General features: G+C 36.0%; 1 protein-coding gene across 1 annotated transcript in view; it reads left to right on the forward strand.

The window, feature by feature from the left end:
- The window catches only part of SNTG2 (syntrophin gamma 2), a 180,830-nt gene that overhangs the window by 35,634 nt on the left and 122,064 nt on the right, over window positions 1-23,132 (forward strand). The window contains exons 5-6 of the mRNA XM_026089676.1: window positions 5,486-5,529; window positions 5,647-5,688. Of these exons, the coding sequence (XP_025945461.1) occupies window positions 5,486-5,529; window positions 5,647-5,688 (86 nt within the window). The remainder of the gene's footprint in view (window positions 1-5,485; window positions 5,530-5,646; window positions 5,689-23,132) is intronic.

Genomic DNA, 23,132 nt, shown 5'->3' on the forward strand with positions numbered 1-23,132 from the left:
ACCAACCTTCCTAGTGTTACAAGAAAAACACAGCCTTCTATTGTGTGCAGACCCTGCCTGCCCAATGCAGTGAATAGAACAGAAAAAGACTGACTTTAGTAGTACTTCTTTTATTGAAGAAAATCTGAAGTTTGCAATTGCTAGCACATATCTATGACAAAGGTGTTGTAGACAATTCTTGGTGTCAGTTGTATACACATGAATATGACATATGCCAGGTTCGCTCAAATGCTTGTATGGTGGGTAGAGTCTTTGCTGGTGTCTTCATGTTATCTGCACACTGTTATAGTTCATGTTGTTCTTTACATAGTCCAAGTTCAAAAATCTTCTGATCTTCAAGGCCAAGCCAGTTTTATCTTGAGTTAACTTTGCAGATACAAGAGCATATGCAGCTATAAGAGTACCAGCTAAAATGTTGTTTGGCAAGATGGCATTAGTTTTTTAACAGTTCTATAACCTATTCACTTAGAGTAGCAGTTTTGTTCACTAATCTGCTGTGAGTCGTCAGGAGATTCRTTCTGCCATTAAGGCATTCAGGGATGTTGAGGAGGGTAGTGGTATTTTCTGTATCACTGCTGAATATCCCACTCCTTCATTCACATAAGACCTATAATCATCTCTCCAAAGGTGTCTCCAAAGGTCTCCATGCTACATCCTGACTTGACCTACTGCTGTATCCAGTACTTGTCTCACCTCACTTCTCCTGTGCATGTCTCACATTGAGTTGATTCCTGCAGCGTGTCAGACTTCAGGCTTGTGTACACATAGGGTCCACAAGTGAATTCCTAAGTGGGTGTGTAGCCAGACACAGTACTTCAAGAACATGAAGCCATCTTTTTCTGCCTGCTCCACAGGCACTGAGAGAAGTGAGGAAACAAGTCCTAAAATCTCCCATGTACCATCAGTTGTTTACTTACTACAGTGTGGGCAACCCCATGCTTTAGAATAATGGCATGGTGTTTTGAAATGTATTTTATTATTGAGTGAGTTACAGCTTTTCTTTATATGATAAACTGCACACACACAAAAAGGAGGAAGACTAAGCTGAGGAAACCTCATATTCAAGAATAGAACTTTGGACAATTTTTTTTGCTTTAAACAAAGAAATGGAATTTAACATACTCCACAGTTCCACATGGAAAGGTTCTCTAACAAGGTAGTTTTCGATGTCTGATGTAAGAAAGTTCCTCTTTAAAATACTGATTAGAAATGTCAAATTGTTTGTCTTTAAAAAATAGTAATAAAACAAATGGCACCAAGTGTATCTTTACAGTCATGATGGAAACTTTGTCCAGTTCATGGGAGAGGAGGGAAAAATACATCTGTACAGCTTTATTTCTGCAGTCTTTTTGTTTTATTTCATCTCATTTCTTAATTAATGATTTTCATTTTCCTCATGCAGTGAATACTTATATTTAAAGTTAAGCCTATGGGTTGAGAGGTCTGTGAAGTCAATGAAGCTAATCATATGCTTAAAACTGATCATGTTTTTGCATAAAACCAATAGTGTCAGAGAACTTAGTGCTTTGTATATTTCCTGTGTAATTCAGAAATTTAACAGTTTTTGAAAAAATAAATGGAAATGTTTATTGTGGCCAACCTGTAGGAAAATATGCACATCAAATTATTTATAGACTCAAATCTGTATATAGGAAGTCTGATTTTTGCATGAATTAACATGTGGTAAGTCAGGATTTCCCTAGCATCTGTTCTGTAAAATTTACAGTTTCACAACCTTGCAAATTTTAGAAAATTTAATACAGCTCTCCTTCAGCCCTAATGAATATGAAACGCAAACAAGGTAAAGCTAGAAAAAATTACTTCTGCTTCCTTTCCCTTCTCATCAAGTGGAAAATAATTTCACATAGTCCATGACTCTTTCTGAATTTTTTAAGTGACTTGAATGATGGGCAACTTGCTTTTGGGAAAGTGTTTCAAATCTGATACATTCTTAAAAGTAGGAAATTTTTATTTGGTTAATTTCATATCATTTCATCTACTTCATTTCCTTTGGACTTCCCAGATGCCTTCTTCCTACTGCAGTATCATTTGTGAATTTTATCAATGTACTTTTTAAGCTTTTTTTTTAAAAAAGATAATTAAGATGAAGACTAAAAGTGTTCTAACACTAATTGCTGCAGCATACATTTAATGTTCTTTTAAAGCCTGGTACATTTCTGCTCCTAACTACTTTGTGCTTATTTTCTTTTGAAATTCTTTTTTTTTTTTTTTTTTTTTGGCCATGCTCAGGTCAAAACTACTAAAATTATTGGTATTGGTACAAAATTATATATTATTTCAAGTGAAACTTCATGAATTCCGGAGAAGTTGCATTTACTATTTCTCTAAATAAGGTTACATACCACTTTGTACCCCAAAATTCTTTATCAGGTTTCTACTTTTCAATACTAATTAATTTTACAGATAATGAATCATAGTTACAGAGCAGCTCTTCATAGACACCTTTGTGTAGAGGATGCTAAGTGGGAGACAAAGCTCCACATAATTTGAAACATTTTACTTGAAGTTAAAAATGTTTTTGTTGTGTAGAGAGCATGTAATTCCAATGAAAACATCAGTAAAGTCTTAAATGATATATCCACTTGTCTTCAATATTTAAAATATGTCCTAGAGAAACAGAACTGTCTTTTTCTCTCTTTCTTTTTCTCTCTTACTTTAGTAGCAACTAGGTTAATTCCCTGAACCACAGCTTCTTGTCAATTTTTTTTGTAGATTTACACATTTTTGTGAGAAAGTGAATATTTCCCTTAGACCTGGCATTCACCTAGTTGACAAAATTATTTGTTTTAAGGGGGTAGTATCTGTTTAGTCTTACAGACAACATCAATTTCTAATACACTTGTAACCTATAATATGACTTCTGCATCTTATGGCATGTCCTCTCAATTTGATTTGGGCAAAATACTTTTGTTAGAAATCATGTTTGATTTTAAATTATAGACCATTGGCTGAAATCAAAATAAGATATTCAAGGATGGTTTGCCAGAGTACCATCACTAGCTATGATGACAGCTAGTACCATTACAGCAGCCATGGAGGTTTCTACATTATTGTTTTAGTTTGGAGCAATATTGCATTTTTGGAGCAAATCTCCTTATTGTCCCCATTTTCAATGCTTTGTTTCAGATCACAGAGCATTTGGTATCAACCATATAACCCACCTTCTCTCAGTTACTTTGTCTGGGCACACACAAGTCTGCGCAGAGACTTTGCAAGAAAGATATAAATGCTTTGTGCTCTTAAGCTGTAATATGTATTGGCTAATGTACATGATACATTGATATTGCAGTACTCATCGCCCGTGTGGAATACCTAGTGAGTCTTTGCTGGCCTGGAATTCATCAGCCAGGTGGGGAAGGTTCAGCCTCCATTGCTCCCTGGAAGAGATTTGATCTCCAGTGTTGATGAGTTTCCATCTTCCAGTTCCCCGGTCCCCAGTTTCTTCCTTGAGATTTTATACCTTTTCATGTCAGTGTTTTTCCCCTTCTATCTGTAGCTGCAAACTAGCCTCATCTGAACAATCTTACCTGTGTCTGTAATTTTACCTTTCTTATTTGCATGACACTGGTCTACATATTTTATTATAGCTCTTTCTCAAAATGTAGCAGTTTTCGCAGAAGTCTGAGTCAAGATTATACAGCTGTGCTGCACCAAATTTAGGCAGTGGGTCATGGCTAGGTCAACAGCTAGGAGGACGGTTACATCTACCGGCCTCTGGCTCTTCATGATTCGCTCTTCCACCAGGAACTCACCTTCCACCCAAACCTCTCCTGGCTCAGTAGGCTTTCCCTTTTTGCGGCCCTTCTGTTGTTTTCAGAACTTTTTTTCAAACTCCTTGTGCCCCCACCTTTCTTTTATTGTACTTCTTTTTTCAGTTGTCACCATTTCCAGCTAAATTCTTTCCAATGGTGACATCAGCTGCTTTGGCCTCCCAGAATAGCCAACAAGACAGGGCCTCAAGGAAACAACACTGCCTGCTGCATTCCATCCTCATCGTATTGGAGGCCTGTAGGTTAGTTGAGTGGCAGTCATTGCAGAATGTATAAATACAGCTGCCTTGCTGCAGTGATTTGGAGCATGGGTTCTGCCACCACCCCCACATAGACCGAATAATATCCAAGAGGGCCAGGATTGCTTCATTAAGGGTGTCCTCCTGGACCAGGCTGAAACCTTACTCTCCTGGTATTACACGTTTGTTCAACTGAAGTTGAAGTTCTGCGCTGTAAGGAGGTTCAAATAGCAGGTACCATTGTATCACTTGTAAGTAAGGCCTGCTTCTGCTGATGTGGCCCATTATAGCTACTACTGGCATCAGGAGTACATCACTGTGTGACACAAACAGCAGCATGCTGGTGCGTCTCTGGATGGGCCGCTTAGGGGCCAACATCCCAGAAAGCGAAGGTTTGTGTGATAGCTTTCCTTAGGCAGCTTTGCCTCACCTGGGCTGTGGGACCATTCAGTCTGGGAGACCAGACTAACTAGTCTGAAACAAAACTTCTGAAACCCATATAGCATAGATGTAAGGAGTGTCAACAACAGCTGCTTCGGTTGCTGACCCATTTCTGTTGTGCTTCATCATTGCTCATACAAACATAGAAAATATTTCTCTCTTCATTGCTCAATCTCATATAGTGGGCACAGCATGCCTCCTGCACCCTTTGACTTTATCCTCTCATACCTCAGCTAGAATTTCAATCCTATCCACTCTCCTATCCTATACAATCATATATATGACTGTTCATATACTTAATTTAACCACATCAATCTTGGCAGGATCAGAGCCTTGCTTTTAATTAAGTACTAAATTCCAAGAGGTAAATGTCCTCAAATTCCACTAAAAATTACAAAATTTAAAAATCAGTAAGTACACCTCAGGAAATGTCATTGTTTTTACCTATACAGAATTATTTTTCTTTGCAGTTTCATTGAATTATTCCCATTAATTCTGTAAGGCAGGACACATGCAAATTACAGACTGAAATAATGTATTATGTTACTCTCAGGAACAAAGCTAACTCAAAGTTCACATTAAAGAGTGGTATTATAGTCTAGGCACAACCTCTTTAATTATAGCAGTCCCTGTAAATTTGTTGGGGGGGAGGGGGGAAGGAGTTGCTAAGTAGTTTTTGAAATTCCTGTTTTCCTTTTGTAGAAGACTAATGAAAAGTGTGAATTACACTTTCCATTTAATGAAATCTTTTATTAGTGAGAAATTACACTTGTGCTCCATATTAAGTAAGCTCTTTGTGCATGGAAAGTAACTCTCTTAATTTGCTTAAAATTGGAAGGAATCTATTAGCTTTACAGGATGGTGACTGATTGCTATGTCATTGGTATTTTCACAAGCAAAGCAGTTTCAGATGACTGTTACAAACAGCATGCTAAACCAAGTGCTGAAAGGCAATATARCATTATTTTTCAGTACCTTTTTCAGTTAAAATGTACTCCTTTTGTAATCCCACAGCTGACCAAAYGGGAATGTTATTCATAGGAGATGCAATAATACAGGTCAGTAAACATCTGCTTGTTCTGCAGACCCATTTGWTTCATACTTGGCTTTATGTTTATTTCATTAGCTAACTTACACATTGCAAATAATTTTCTCTCTATCATATCTGCTTTTAGGTTAATGGTATTAATGTAGAAAGTGCTACCCATGAAGAAGTGGTAAGTCATTCTACTTTGATTTTTTGATAACATGCAGAATATCATGTCCACACTGTTTTTTCTCTAGTTTTGTACCATATCAATTTATTTTTTTACTGTAAAGACAAAATGCTTTAGCCAGGTCTGTCATATGTGTGAACATTAAGAAGAGCTTTATTTTGGCTGTTCACATTATTTATAGTTTCTTTATGGGTACCTTTTTGTGACTGTTCTTCAGAATAAGATACATGCACTTGTGGCACAAACGTACTATTCCAGAGTCCAGTCTCCATTATCATTTACTATAGTTTTTACATTCCTTAGAAAAAATAAATTTTTCAAAGCAGAAAATAAGGCAAAAATGCCAAATCTTGGTAGGTTATGTCCATTCTGTTCAGTGGAGTCCAACTGCTCTTCCCAGAATATGAACTTTATCAGTTTCACCAATGAACATATGATGATTTTTTTCTTTCTGTAAACTGTACACTCTACTACTTGCCATAAAAAATAGAATGCAAATAAAAAATTAAAAGAGCTTCACTATTTAAGAATTAATGTTAAACATATGAAAAACATACATAGCCTTCTTAGGGATGCTGCCACAAGTACTCAACAGTCCTGGGGGTATTCACAATTTCAGTCTCTCAGGGAAAGCAAATATATTGAATAGTCTTTATATACATATATGTGTGTGTGTGTATGTGTGTATGTGTTTGTAACATTATTTATTTATTTATGCACAGAAGTATAATCTTTATGGAGTATGACTTTGTTATAGTTCCTGATCCACTGGGATTGTAGGTGGTCCTAAAGGGTTTAGGTACTTTGGTAATACATTTAAATAGTACAAAAATTCTCAGCTTTTTAGCATTGCAGGAACAAGGATTGAATTACTGTAGTAAAGAATCTGTTTTAACTGATTGTAAGCACAACATTGAAAAATTAGATTATGTGAGGTGAGTGTCATGTGTCTACTCAGGTATTTAAAATCTTTGATATCCATTGCCTTCAGTACGATTAAAAGGGACTCAAGTTTTGCAGGTTATATACACACACACAGATATGTGCACACACATATATATACACACACACACATATATATGTGTGTGTGTGCACACACACATGTGTATATATATGTATAATATTATATATAATTTATATATGTGTATATACACCTACATTCATGTGTGTGTGTGTATGTATAGAGAGAGAGTTATAGTTATAGTTATATAATTATTGTTGTTGTGGGCTGTAGTGCTTATCACAGTGTACCTGTTTTGTGTTAGGAGTTTTCAAGTGTTACAGAAATATAGATAGTACATAACAATAGTACATAACATTAACATTTAACATTATATTTAGACTGTGTCTAAATGCTGAGGCAATAATGGGAGGAATAGAGAAAGCAGTGGTGATAACCCCGTTCCAATTTCAGCTTATTCTCTATGTCATTTTAAGACACTATTCATCAGATTTGTGGGAAGTTTARAAGAAAGAAACTTTCTTTAAAAGAAAGAAGCTTTCCCCAAATCTGATGAATAGTGTCCTAAAATGTAAGAAATGTACTTAAACATTGGTTGCAGATTTTTCTTCTTTTCTGAAGATTCTTTTAGATTGTATCTGTAGGACTAAGATTCACTTCCTACCTTCAAGTCTGAGTGCACATATTGTACACATCCTAACTCCAACCTTATACTGCCAGATGTTATAGGGATAGAGATAATAAATAACCATAATATAAAACTTTGTACCTAATAAGACTAAATGTAAATGTTGAAGCAAGAAGGAAAGGAATACAGAAAACATACAAAGATCTCAACTTCAAATTGGGGTGAGAATAAGGCACACGTTGCTGTATCGTGGTTTTCTTGTGAAAACTGGTGTGTGTGGATTACAGGGGAGCTGCAACACTGTGAAAAGTCCCCTTCTCTAGAAAAGATTGTCCACAGCATGCTGTGGAATGCACTTGCAGGTTGTGCAGTTGCTACTTCATATTACCTATTGGAGTTTAGACAAGAGATAAGCCAGAAGTTGCTAGCTGAATTTCCAGAATGTTTTTACCAACACATGTTATCTGGCTGGCCTAAGGTATTGATTCTGACAGTATTTCTTATACTTTCTCCTCCAATTCATACTTTACTGCAGTTTAAGAATCACTTGCACTTAAACCCTCAAACTAATGTATTGACATGCACAGAGGAGAGGAGATGACTGAGATGGGAGTAGGCAGTGCACAGAGCAGAGAGAACCTGTGGATTTTGGAAGCTACTGAAACAAATCACCAGCTCTTGTCTGAGAATATCTGAATGGCTCCTAGTAGTAATACATTCTCATCGCATCTGTTCCCTGTGCTGGCATAAGAGGCAAGGCATTAGACAAGGATTACTACCTTAGTCCTATAATTATGAAAAATTTATTGAATTTTGTTGCTTAAAGGGAATGGACACATGCCATTCTCACTGATTTAAAGAAAAATGGGGGTCAATACTATGTTTATTCTTTTTTCTTTTACTGTTCTGATTATTTCATCTGGTTTTGAAGCACAAATCATGACAATGTTTGTTTTCTCCTGCATTTAACATTGTTTAGTTTTATATCAATTTAGTTCATTTATCAGATTGACTGTATGCAGGGAATGATTTTACACACTATGAGATTAGGTAGATTGCTGGCTCCTAAGAGAATGGAGGATGTTTTATTCCTTGTTTTTATGTATGTTGCATTTTCTTGAAATAATGGCTGAATTTTCTCACCCAAAATAAAGCCAGTTCATATTCTGTCCATGTGCACTGCTTTTCTGGCATGCAGTAAAAGGCATTATAGATAAAAGTTCTTACCACCTGTTGTGTGTTTATTGGCAGTATCAGTTGATTCACTGACAAGTGTGTCTCAGAATAGCATCTGTAGCAATCATAAATGACATGGGTTTTGACAGTCTTATCAGCAAGGCAGAAATTATATGGGCAAAGAAACTAAACTTGCTTTTATTACCTGGAGGTGATCTCTCTAGGTCAAAATAAAGTGCAGCTACATGATCTTGCAGTCCATTTCTTAGTGCTGATTAATACAGTCAGGCTGAATCTCTAAAATAATAACAGACAGAATCTCAGTAAAGCACTGAGTCAGGTCTGTTTTATATTGGTGAACTGCCCTCCTGCTGCTTGTATTGTTATTGCACATACAAAACTCTAAACCTTCTGAAAGCTATTCCTCACAAAACTGTAAGTTACATCCCTTAAGGACTGTTTTTCAGTACCAAGAAACACTCAAGAACTGCCAGTGTAACTCAGCTATTCTCAGTGGTGAGGAATGATAGAGAAATTTGTAAAACTACTCTTTGCACTGTGCATGGGAATTCAATGAGAATCACTAAACAAAACATTTTGGAACAACTGCAGGCCATATGACTGAAAGAAGCTCCAGAAGGGAGAGATCTCAATGGGCCTGGAGACAGATCTGCAAAGAGACATTTCTACAACCACAGTCTGTTATCAAAATCAGAGTGGGGTTTGATAAGGGGGTCAAGTAGTTTAAGAAGGGACTGATTCTATAGGGTATGAGATTAGGTAGGCTACTGCCGAAGTTTCTGAAAGAATGGAGGATGTTTTATTTCTTATTTTTATCTAAGTTGCATTTCCCTGAAGTAACAGTTGAGTTTTCTCACCCACAATAAAGATTTCCATATTTGAATACGGTATATGACTTTGTAATTGAGAAGAAATGTTTCAAAAAGTGTGCAGCTAATGTTCCTTAGCTTGCAGCTGTAGGAATCCCTTGTTTGTCAGTAGCCACTATTTGTAGATGGAATATGCCAATGACGCCCTTGTCTGCTACCTATCAGGGGGTTAATATTTCTTATCTCATGTTCATTGAACTACACAGTCCCAGAATGCACATGCATGTACACAAACCTGTCACATAAACAGCTAAAGTAGATTTCATATGGAATTTAGGAATGTGTGTGAGTGATCCATTTAATTAAAAAAAAAAAAAAAAAGACTTCAACTTAAGTTCTTGAGAGTCTGTGGGTGCCTGTGTCATTTTTTCTGATGAATGTAGATGTGTTTAAATTTCTGGTACTGCATACATCCAGAACTGCATCAATATTTGCTTTCTCAGTGCTTCTTTCCTATGTGAGATTTTTCATATATTTGAAAGAGGAAACCCCACTCCTAAGATCTGTTTAGGGTTCAGAGAACTCATAAACTAACAGCTTTGGGTTTTGCATACAATACAGTAGCTTTGGGCACCTAGAAACACCACTGGAGAACATAGTGTTGCTGCTTCTGAAGCTATTAATATAATAGCCTAGTGATTAAGAGTAATTATCCAATTCAAAAAGCAGGAGGTTAGGGTTTGAGGAGCCATCTAACCTTTAGGGAATCACACCTGCATCTTCTATCTCCATAAAGAGTTCCCTATTTTCTATGTGCCTAAGTCAGGTGAGAAGTAATCCATGAATTCCGTTCAAAAGGCACTCAGCAATGAGGCTTGGGTAGTCTCAGTTCATGTTGGGTTGCATTTTACACTTAGCATTGTTAACATCATACAAAATAGTTACTCAATGGGAGAATGCCTGTCACAGGATTATTGAGTCATTCTTCTGGCTTGCTTTATTTCCTTTGGCACCATGATCATATTCAGTGATCTCCTTCAAGAGGAGGCTTCTGAAAAGTCATCCCCCAGCATAGTTTGAACATACTTCTTCCTGTTCACATCCTGGGAGATGAAGATGTCATCTGTAAACACCTAATTCAAGATGATGAATTGTAGTGTGTGATCCAAAGGACTACTACAAGGATGCTGGTAGTAATGGTAGAGACACTGAATTCTTTCACTAGTGCCCGCCACAGTGATAAGCTATTGAGGGGCAGATTCAAGAACACAGTCTCTGCTTTTAGTTTTTTGGTTTGTTTGTTTGTTTGTTTGTTTTTTAATCTTTTTATTGTAGCACTAAAAAGTGGTATTTAATTTTTTTTCCCCTTTTGTTCTTCATTTCTTCTATTTTAGAATACCTGCTGGTTCAGTCTTAGAGTAGGTGAGGAAGTGTGCTGCGTAGACACTAACTTAGATAACCTGCACTTCATTAAATGGAAGATTATGTGTAATCTCCTGTCAGTTTGGCTGACAGGTGTTAAGTATTCCAGAGCCACCAAGGGTGAATACCTTGGGAGAGGAAGCTACAAGATCTGGGAGTAGTGGGAAAGGAGGCCAATTTGTTCTATCTACTATTTACCAGCCTCCCAGCTTGTACTGTGGAGATGGTTATGTAGATGTCTGATCGTGGTTGCACCAAACATATAGTTTTGTTTTTTGACCCTTGCACTTTCAGCAAGGTTAAAAGACCCTAGCTTCCCCGGAACCTAAACAACTAGCTGGGCTGTCAGTAACAGTCACAGCTTTCCTGTTTCACACTACTGAACATTAGAATTTGCTTTTCTCCACAGTTCTTCAAGCTGCTGCAGACTTGCAAACAACTTGTGGTAGTTCCTACCCTTCTGAGAGCTTGTCTTGATGGCTTTATTTTCTAATACAATTTGACTTTTTTTTGCACCTTATTTTGTGCTTTTCTTCAGCCTTGCATTGTTGTTTCTTTATCCTTTTCATCTAACTTCTAGCAAATATCCTATCCCATAATTCTTCCATTCTTTGTATTATTTCACTCATATGCACCAACCAAACATCAGAGGGCAAGCAGACAGAATACTTAAAATAACTGTGTGTCCAAATTTTGGCTGATACACAAGCACAAAGGGGAGCTGCAGTAGCCCAGACTGTATTTTTTGTGTTGTATTTTGTATTCAGCCTGTCCTAGGCCTGACTCAGAAAAATATTCTTTATTAGGTCATCAGATAAACCAGTGTTCAGTCCAGTTGAGATATATGGGAATGAAGCATGTGCTTAACTATTTTAATTATTGCATATGGTAGTTTCTCTGAATGATATATGTTAGCAACAGATTCAAATATAATAATAATAAAAAAACAAAAAGATTCATGTAAATTTAATTTTAGATTTATTGCAATCTGTGTGGGGGATTGCCTATTTCCATTTCATATTATTAGAAAATAGATCTTTGAATTTTTAGATCACAACAAACTTAAGGACATCATGGATATTGATAAAATTCTGGATGAGTTGCTGTAGGTAATGTTTGAAAAGAGTGTAGATGAAAACATAGAAAACTGGAAATCAGAATCGAGTAAAATGATGCTTTTACAGTAGGAAATGCAACAGACTGTGAAGAATTGAAAATAAATTATTTTCCTTGAAAAATAAATTCATTTTTAGAAATAGTATATTGGCATGGAGAGACTGTGAATACAGACAATTTTAATAGAGATTAATCTAGTTTCTGTATTGATCATTTGAGAGGAAAATATATTTTGTTTCCCTGATGGCTAATCAGATTATCACCCAATACAACACAAATGGAACAGTCAGTTCTTCTAATAAAATGTCTGTTCTACCTTTGCCCCAAAATATCCTTTCAGCATGCAAAATGCTGTTTCATATGCATCAATCCTTTGCATTGCGTGTTTATTAAAATAAAAACTGAATACATATTTTTTACTCCTTTTAAAATTTTAAAGTCAAAATCTTTAATGTTTTTTCCTTCTTCTAGTAATGCTTCACTGTTTAACAGAAATCAAAAGATTTCAAAAGAATCAGATATTTTTCTGAGTAGCCTATGTCAACCGAGAAATATTTCTACAACATAGAACCGGTTCCTCCAGTGCTGTCTATGTGTTATTAGGATATGAGGAACATGGACAGACAGCCCGTGGGACAAACTCCCAGTATGTTAATTTATATTTAATTTGGGGACTATTTCAGATCATTGTCAGAGAGAGTTATGTCCAAAACAATGCACCAAAGTCCTTATTTTTATAAGCTCTGCCATACTGCTGTAGGGCAAACTATTCATAAACATCCCAATATTATCTACATTGGTCAAATTATACATTTACCATATGTCTGATCAGAAGTTATTCTAGAGAGTTACTGGATCAAGCATTTCCTTGATCAGGTCAAAATAAAATAAAATAAATTATTTTGGGTATCATAATGAAAGACCACTCCTGTAGTGGTGAATAAATGGCTCTTTTTAAGGGTGAGCCATAAAAGGATGTGCTGGCCCTTTACTGCCACAGGGAAGGGGGAGGCTGTCTTGAATTTACCCTAATTACTCCCTATTTTAAGGAGCAGTAAGAAATACTAACTCTAAGTAAAGACTTTTTTTTCCCAGAGAGCGTGGTGTCTGCAGAAAACTTCAGCAATGCTTGTAGGTATTTTATTTTCAGATGTTGTTGATGGGGAGGTTTGCAGTCACTCATGCTGAAGCTTGGAGGCAGTTTAACAGTTCAGTGTGATGAATCAGCGCAGAGCTGTGGACTGCATCTATTGTAGTACACCAAATAGGCCACTGAACCGTCACTGAGGTTAACTGGTGCAGCATGACTTATGTTCATATAGCTAAACTTACCTCTCCAAAAACTGGATGCCCATCTCCAAAATGCCTGTTGATAATGGCCATCAGCCCAGGCTAACCCAGTCCATGCTAGAACTTTAAGAAAGAGCTAGGTAGTCTAGCTCACAGCCATGCCAGGCTCTGTGCTAACAATTTAACTGTGTAGAAAGTTATGTCTTAGTGTTTGGGTTTGTGTCCTGATATGTTTATTTTACTAATATAAATGTAGCCATAACGATCATTTATTTGAGATTACACAGTAACATTTACTATACTATAAAAATGATTATTATATTTTGTATTTGCATTTTGGCCCATAAGAAATTGCTGTTTATGAAAAGACAGTGTCTAAAGTATCTTGGTATTTGAGGACTGAGAGGTGACAAATATGTGTTAGTAAAAAATGCAAAAGGTGATCTGGAAAACCACAGTCTGGTGAGCCTGGTGTCTGAACTAAGCAAATTATTAGCAAGTAGCAAAAAAATAGAATTAACAAACACATAGATAAAAATGATTTGCTGGCAAAGAGTCAGTATGTCTCAGGAACCTACTAGGCTTTGTGGAGAATTGGTAAGCATGTCCATAAACGAAATTTGATTAATATAGTCTGCTTGGCTTTCCAAAACGCTCTCAACAAAATCCTTGTCTCAAACATGCTTTTAAGTAAACTAACTAACCAGTGGATAAGAATGACAATTCTTGCTTGAAATAATTGATTAAAAGATGGGAAGCAGAGGGAAAAACTATTTGGTCAATGTTCACAGTGAAGGGATACCACCACATCTTTGCTTCATTCACAATGAACTGTGAAAGGAAATGAAATGTGAGGTGACAGTTTGCTGATTCAATAGAATTATTCAGGTTGGTAAGGATGAGGAGTGACTGGGTAAAAAACTCAGTGATGAAATCTATGTGTATAAAAGTTAAGTGGTACACATAGAAGAAAACAGTGCTAACTTCACATGTGAAATGATAGGTTGTGAAGTGACCACCAAAGCTTTGGAATAAAATCTCAAGCTTTTAGTAATCAGAAAAGTTAATCAAATGTTGGGATTTTTTAAGAAAGGAGCAGAAAACAGAACTAAAAACAGAATTACACCACAAAGCATCCAAGGTGGCTCTGTATCTTCAATATTGACAGCATTTCTGGTTCCCTCAGTTTCAAAGAGTTTAAAAGATAGCAGCAAGGCATGAAGCAGCATGGTCAAAGATGTGGGACATTTTCTGAACAGTGAATAAATAAAAGGCAGCTAGAACTTTACTCTGGAAAAGAGATAATTGAGATGGGGGATTTTCGAGGCCTATAAAATTGAGTGTTTTTTAACAAAAAATTATCTACTTTGTTCAACTTAATCTTACAAAGTAGCATTCAAGCACACAGACAATAAATTCTTGCCACTCATCTTATGTACGAATTGCTGGACAGCTGGGTTGTCAGGATCATCTTTCTTCTACACACCACTTTTTGTGAATAGCCCAAGTTGTCTATGATGTTCTCTGTGACTTTGAGGGAAACCCGGGGAAATCTGCACTAAAGGCTATTGCACAGTACACGTCCTCTTCTGGCGTGGTGTAGTGTGGGCTAGGTGTTAGCGTAAGTGCTCTCTGCGCGTAGTGGAGGAGGGAAGCATGATGCAGAAAGATTTTACTGAGGTTTGTCTGCTTTGTTTGGGAACACATCGCACTGTCACCAAAGTGAGCACTACCCTAGAGTGAAATGAATTATTCACTAGAAATGCCTATTTGTATCCACCGTAAACAAAAACCTACATGACTAGTTCAGATGCAAGTTTAATTGAGATGAATCCCATTTCAAGACAATAAACTGTTTTTTTCCATTAACTAGAAAAGACAGAATTGAGCATCTAAGAATATAAAATGCAGAACAAGGTACTACACATTTTTTCTTCATATATTTTCTTCATATATTTTCATATTAAATTAGTGTGTTTTAACATAATTTTGGTATTTCACACAAATGGTAATTTAATTGAAATCTTGCTCACCGATCCAGGAAAATGCTTAGGGATATTTCTTATTTTAAGTATATGAGTAATGTCACAGAAGTGAATCAATAAATAAGTACTTCTTTAAAACAGAGAATCCATTCAACGGGGCTTGTTTTAGATTTTCAGAATTTCAACTGCTTTTAGTCAGTAGTCATCAAGTGTCTTTGTCAGATCCTTGAACTCTTTCAGCTATTTATTGTAATAGTTTAATGTGTTACTGGCTTGTCTGGCAGAGGATGATGTACTTGGACTTGAATAGGTTGATTCATTAAGGACACAAGGGAAACATTTGAAAATTGCTCTTCTTCCTTAAGATATTGAAATTTTTGTTTCACTCATCCCTTATTTCATCATCCATTCTTTGTAAATTGTTTTAGAACTAAAGTTCTTTGCACAGAGTCTTCTTAAATTCTATTACAAGTGGAACAGAATATATCCTTGAGTTTGTATCTACATAAAATCAGAAAGAAAAAGGCCAACTAGAAAGAACTAGATACATGCCTTAAAAGGTGCATAGTGGTTAACTGCTTAGCAGATACTTCACATCAAAGATAATAAAAAACATATAAGTAGAATTATAGTAATAAATTAATAAAATCAGTAAAATAGTAGAAAGAGAATTATCAAATACCTTGACAGATTGATAAATTCATCTTTTTGATATGTAAGTGAAATAATAAAAACATTTTTATAATAAACCATTCATTTACTAATTTTACTGTGTAGCAGTGCCTCATAATCATATTAATAAGTAATTTTTATTGACATATCCAGTTATTAGAGTCATTTATTAAAATCTGCTGCTACCTTTAAACAATTTAAGATACTAATTTATTTGCAGTGTGAAAACTACAGTGTTATTTTCTGTAGATTTAACTACATGCTAAATTTTAACATATAATTCAGCTATATTTGAGGCAGCAGTCATGTGAAATTTGGAGAAAATAAAAGTAAAGTTTTTATTCAATACCAATAGAGGGTTAAATACCTGAAGATTCCTGCAGGAAATAATGAGCAGTACAGATTATAGCTGCAAGTGAAATGTTTTTTGTTTTGTTAGATTGAACCTATACTTGCTACATTAAAATGTATAGATACACTTACAGACGTACATGTATTTCTGACTTGAGACTGACACTGACCTTTTATCTTCAAGTTATTTCTCCAAGCTTTACAGTTTCTCCTGTGGGGAGCTTTTCATTTTAAACATGCTCTTTTGCCCAACAGAGAAAATGTTATGATGTCAGCAACAACATGTTATTTGAAATATGGCGAGTATAGTATGAGAGTTTGATCAAATAAATGAAGGAAAAGACAAATATTTTACTACATATGAAAACTGTGCACCTCTTGTTTCTTTGAAGTTCTATCTTAATGCTGCCAAGATGAGTATTTTTTCAACAGTACACTGTACATTTCACTTTAATAGTTAGGCTCTTATACTGCAATTTCAGAATTCTATCAAAATATAAGAAATATTCTGCTAATACTGGGAGGTAATTCCTCCAAGTCCAGAAGAACCAGTAACTAAGAGTTTCTCAGGTCACATGTAGATTATCTGATGCCTTTGCATGTTGTGGCACCGGTTCTTCATTTCAGCTGCGTGGCTCTCCCATTTTATCAATACTTTGCAAAATTATTTTTAGACATCTTCATTTTAGTAAATTAATTTGCTTTTTTGTATGGAGAGTTTAGAAGTGATGTTATAAATGGTTTCCATCTAAATGAAATTGTGCTTCTGTATTCCCTATCCCTTTTCCTCCCATGTCCCCTTTTCCACATGAAATTCAGTCAAAAACTGGTCAAATAAGTATTAAGAAAAAAAAAAAAGGAAGAAAGGATGTGGTTATTCCTAAGATGGTCCTACATATCCATTACTTCCATATAGATGTTGCTGCCTTGCTCAGACATTCTGACAAAAGCAATCTGTTCCTCCTCTTTTTTTTTTTTCCTGATGTACTGAAAGAAGAGGTGGATGCTTTTAAGAAGCATTTTTAAATGAACAATTACCAATAAAAAGAGACAATAAAATTGTACACAATTTCTGAAATATTGTATATACGTTATTGCAAAGTTTTGTTGGAATTAAATCCTACTATATTAATGCAAGTAAAAAAAAGTATGTGTTATTGCACAGAAACTTAGCAGTACTGTGTTAAATCACCTGAATGTTGTGTTACAATTCACAGTCTATTTCCTGGAATTGCCATGTGTTCAAGTAATGCAAATGCAGTAGAGTGGAAATAAATGAATCTCTGAAAAGATTATATTGAACATATAGAGAAAAAGTGTGTGTGCATTTTTGTGAGGTTGTATGTTTTGTCATGGGAAACCTAAAGAAATATGGAATAGAATAATCAAACTCTGTGTTCCGGTGAGACTACAAATATGTCTCAGGAAAATGTCAGAAAGGGAAGAAAAGGAAGTGCAGTAGGAAAAGGTTGAAAATCTTCCTCAGTGATTTTTTTTGTTAGGGCTTTTGTTAGTGCCTTCATTGATGTCAGTTAAGCAGCTATTAAAGAAAAAGAGAAAAAATATAAAAACTTACAATATGCAATTGACTAACCTAGAGTTAAAGTGGCTTCCTTCTCTCTCTCTCTCTCTCTCTTTTTTTAAAGAACTTAATTAATCAAAGCTTGTAGAGCAAACGATTAAGGTACGTACTTTCACAACCTTGACTCTCCACACTACTACTTCCCTTCTCTGTATCTTTTCTGCTCATGAGACCTGAAGAGAGAGGAAGGGAAAAATGATGGAGATTATCTAGAACAACTTGGCAAGGCTATGCTGTGAAATGACTTAGGAGGATCCACTGAGTCTCCCTTTTTTTTCAGAGTCTTTACGTGAAATGCATTTAAACTTTTGAAGATAGTCTTAGCATTTTCTGAATTTTCTGCTTATATAGTCCCCCCTCCCCCCCCAAAAAATAGTGTTTAAAGCAGTAAAGCCAAAACCTTTGGTAGACTGTACTTTTCTTACTCTAGCTGATTTCCAACACTGATCTAAGTTGTCACTGAATATTGAAGAAGAAATGTAGAGGTTTTTGTCTATCGTCTTTTCCATGACTAGTTTCTGTGTATGAAATGCAATTTATTTAATTTGTGATGCCATATTCTCTTCCCTATATGTTGCTGTTGGTTTTATTTCTCTAAATGGGCTATATGGGGCATGAAAAAAAGTGGCCAAATACTGAGTGGCTGCTAAGATTTGGGTGTGCTCCAGGCTAAGAGGTTATCTCCAGTTACACACAGACACAAAGAAACAACGTGGACAGAATCCTTCAGCCCTGAGTGTGTTAATGAAGGGAAGCTGCACTCCTGGAACCCCTGCTGAAATAATGCCAAACTCTCACTACGAGGTATTCCCATTATTAGAAGGTTTACTTTTTGAGTCAGCCAAAGCAAGCATGGAGCTTGCCAAAGCATTTATAAGTGAACTTTAAACAAAATGGGATTTTCAGACATAAGAGAAATTTCAACCTTTCTATAAATAAGATTACATGGAGGAACTCTTTAACCTTGAAACATTCAACAAGTCTCTGTTTAGTTAAAACTTTTTAGTCTATTTCTAGGACTAGACAGAAAAAAAAAAAGGTAACAAGCTTCTGAAGATTTTATTTTCAGAACTTCATCTTGGTAGTTCTCAAAGAGTTCTTTTGTCGTCGTCCCAGATCAGTCTCAAAACAGTGCTTTAATCGGGTTCAGTATGTGGACAGCAAATACCTCTTATGGTGAGTAGATAGCTGCATTCATAAAAGAACCCAAGCAGGAACTGAAAGAAGTAGATGAACCCTTTTTTTTAGTAGCATTTATTGAAGGGTTTAACATAGGAGCTTTCCTTAGTTAAGACTTACCATGTATTTTAGAAAATTAGCTGCTGCTATTTTGGTAGGCAGTAACAGAAAGAGAGAGAGAAAAAATTTACATTAATAACAAGAATGCTAATTTGAGTGCAGAATGAAGTCCTGGTGTTCATAGTTTTCCTAGGCTATAAAATAGTATTCTTTCAGTTACTCTTTAGAACTTTTCTGGGATATTTTCCTGGGGATTTGGTCACAGCAGAACAACCACCCTCCTATCTGACTGTAAGGCAAATAATTTAGCAATAATTTTTACCTTAGATGTGAAAGATATGAGTTTAGTTTCATTTCTCCAGGTGCTAATATGCCATAGGCATTCTGTATCCCAGCACTACATAAAAATAAAACTATGTAAAATAAGCAAATTACAGTACTACTGAAAAATATTGTGGGATACACAATTCATCATTGCTGTTTACCAGATGCCATAAGAAATGGAGTTATTTCATCACTGGATGCATCTGTCAGCATTCCTCATTAAGAATTAAGTTCTAATATGCCATCAGTCTCCAGCATCTTTAACATACAAATGATAAAACTCACATACTTTAACACACATTTTTGCCATTTGAAATTGCACCCTTTTGTACCTCTAGAGTTCTTTTGTAAAGAATAAAAAAAAAAAAAATCAAGAAAAAGATTTAAAAAATAGAGTAACACCATATGGTATCTATATTAGTTGTATACTTAAAAATATTACATGATTTCTGTAATATATTCTTGGAAATGGACTTATTTTCAAGCGCTAAACATGTTAAGAAAGCATCCACAATGCAATAGTTCTAGATTTCAGTATTGTTATTTTACCACCAGCTATTTCACAATCGCTTAATTCCGTGCGTGAGAAAAGCAGCAAGTACTCTGTTATTACAAAAATTTATGATATGCATAATCTTTGAACACAAAAGCCAAATTATTATAATTAAAACCAATAGAAGAATTCAGCTTCCTGGCACAAAGGAGCTATAAGTAGAATTTAAGTCTTTGTTAAATTACGGACACAAAATGTAGCACTTAGATAAAGCACATAGACAGTAGACCTGGACAGCTACCTTTTAAAGCAGTACTTTCTAAGGGTAAAAAAAATAATATTTAAAAAAAAAAGTTTTACTTCCAGACTCAGGCATCTATATCTCTTCCTATAACATTTAGCCTTTTTCATTTCATAAATTCTGAAAGACCTACAAAAGAGTTTTAATAAATTGTACTAGTGATAAAGAACAAAAAAATGGGATTGCTGTTAGAGTTCCATGTAAACAAGAAAATGAAACAGTGCCCAAATTGTCAACAATTTCTAAGTCAGAGAATGCAGCATATGACCTTCTGATTTGGATCACTTCAGTAGCTTCTAGTTTAGCTTTTGCACTCAGCGGCACAAGACAATCTTCATTAAAATTGGCCATTGTTCAGCTGAAATTGCCTTCATCATCGTTTCATACCATTGCTAGTGGACAATGGTGAAAGTTTCCTCTCTATTCAGAGGCACTTCTGGTCAGTTATAGTTCTTTGCTGAGTACTTGCAGGTATGTTATGAATACAAACAAATACTACCAAAGAAAATTGGAACTGTAAGGCTACATGAAAACCTGCACTTACTCTTTTTGGATCAATCTATGCTGATTGGAGTTTGTATTTTCTTTTACAGAAACACAGCCATTTAACTATCAAATAGAAAGATTTTTGAATATACTTGAAGAATCTGAACCTATGGGCTTTGGTCCAATTTTTGGGCTTAAAGGTCTGTATTTGGGATTGAAATATTTTTATTTTTACAAAGTCTTATTCCACGTAAACATATGCATTTCCAGTCAAGCTCAGTGAGAGGTGTGTATATCTGTTTGAAGTGAAAATGGCACATTGATACGATAGTGATACTATGGTGTTTCTGACATACCAGATATATTAGTAATGATTTAAATTTTCAGCTAGGAATTACATGATGGTTTTTTGGTAATTTAGCTATTTCTGTCTGTTGTGATTTTCTGATACATGTGCAAATTCTTTCTTTTGACAAGTAATACATAGCAATATTTGAGCTATAAAACATACTGCTTATTCTAAAATTATGAGTTATGTGGCTTTGAACTCTTTTCAATTATAGCACAAAAATAACAGTTGAGACTGACCTGAAGTTTCAGAGAGAAGTCACTGTAGGGCTCTGATATTCTTGGAGTTTTTGAAGGATGGCAGTTATTTTCACAGGGATGAATCTTCATGCTTCAGTTAATAGTTAGCCTTAAGTGATTTTCTTCAAACTTCCTTTGCTTCAGAGAACAGCTGAACTGGCTCTGATTGTATTTTCCAGTCCAGAATACATAGCAACTTATTTTATATGCCATACATTTGTGTAAGCAAAGACTAGAGTGTGTACTTAAAAGAAGGAAAAATAATGTACAAAATTGTGAAAAAAAATTAAAATAATTTCCTTTTTGTCTTTAGTTCTTGTTAATTATACTATTCAGAAACAGTGTTATTTGTTTAAATGGATAATCAAGTTTTGTGGTTAAAAAACATCTTTTACTTTATTTGTAGGCAGAAATAGGAGAAAAGTGTTAATTAAGTGAACAAAGAGAATTTGCGGTATATTTTAAATCTGTGAAAACTTCCATAAGTTGCATTGTCTTCATAAGTAGGTAATGGGGAGGGGGAGTTTTTAAAGTGATAATAAACAGCATTTAGTTTCTCACAGAATAGCATGTTTTATTTTTGAATTGGAAGATGCATAGATTCTCTGCTGTTTCAGGGACAGCAAGTCCCCAGTCTGGGGAGCCCCAATCTGGGACACATACCAGTTGCTGTTTCACTTTCACCAACCATACTAGTATCTTCTCAGATATTTATGCAGGCCAAAGGGACTGATTTGCAAAATATGAATGGTAGCAAATCCAAGTGAGTATAGTAAACAGGAGGAAAAATTTCAGATAGGAAGAAGATATGGGTGAAGATTCAGGCTCTTTTCTCCTTTACTTTTCTGCATGTTTTGTCTCCAGTTAAGTTGATAACTTCTGCCTCTAAATTTATATCTGGTTCTTCAACAAACAAACAGTTTAAGGCTTCACTGCATGGGGCTTGTACAGTGGGTTGTATGGTGGGGTTGTGTTATAATTGATAGGTTTTGGTATTCCTGCAGCCATAGAGGGACTTGTGCCTTAGGGGCTGTGGTGGAAGTTTGCTGTGAACAGCAGTTTGCTGTGAACACCTACTGAAGCACAAGAAGGTGCTGAGAAAGTTCCCAGATTATGGTAGGGAGAGGAGCAATAGTGTGATCTGGGTGCAGAGCTTATGGTGTACTAGAAGGTTCATTCACCAGGTCTAAATGTTTTCCTGCTCACCGACATCTGTCTCAGTCAGGTTTCTTACTTGTATGAGATATATATGATAGAATACAAGTGCAGCCCAAGTTGGAGAACTGTTGACTGAATATCTAAGATTTTTTTTTCCTCTTCCTGTAGTCTTTTCTGAGATATAAAATCCATATCACAGAATCACAGAATCACTGAGGTTGGAAGGGACCTCTGGAGATCATCTAGTCCAACCCCCCTGATCAAGCAGGGTCACCTAGAGCACATTGCACAGGATTGCATCTAGGCGGGTTTTGAATATCTCCAGAGAAGGAGACTCCACAACCTCTCTGCGCAACCTGTTCCAGTGCTCTGTCACCCTCACAGTGAAAAAGTTTTTCCTCATGTTCAGATGGAAGTGTCTGTGTTTCAGTTTGTGCCCGTTGCCTCGCGTCCTGTCACTGGGCACCACTGAAAAGAGTCTGGTCCCATCCTCTTGACACCCTCCCTTCAGATACTTGTACACATTGATAAGATCTCCTCTCAGCCTTCTCTTCTCCAGGCTAAACAGGCCCTGCTCTCTCAGTCTTTCCTCATCTGAGAGAGATGCTCCAGTCCCCTAATCATCTTTGTGGCCCTTCGCTGGACTTGCTCCAGTGGTGCCACATCCCTCTTGTATTGGGGAGCCCAGAACTGGACGCAGTACTGCAGATGTGGCCTCCCCAGGGCTGAGTAGAGGGGGAGAATCACCTCCCTCCACCTGCTGGCAACACTCTTCCTGATGCACCCCAGGATGCCATTGGCCTTCTTGGCCACAAGGGCACATTGCTGCCTCATGCTTAACT

The sequence above is a fragment of the Apteryx rowi genome, unplaced genomic scaffold, assembly GCF_003343035.1.
Source record: "Apteryx rowi isolate R43461 unplaced genomic scaffold, aptRow1 scaffold_828, whole genome shotgun sequence".
Lineage (NCBI taxonomy): Eukaryota > Metazoa > Chordata > Aves > Apterygiformes > Apterygidae > Apteryx > Apteryx rowi.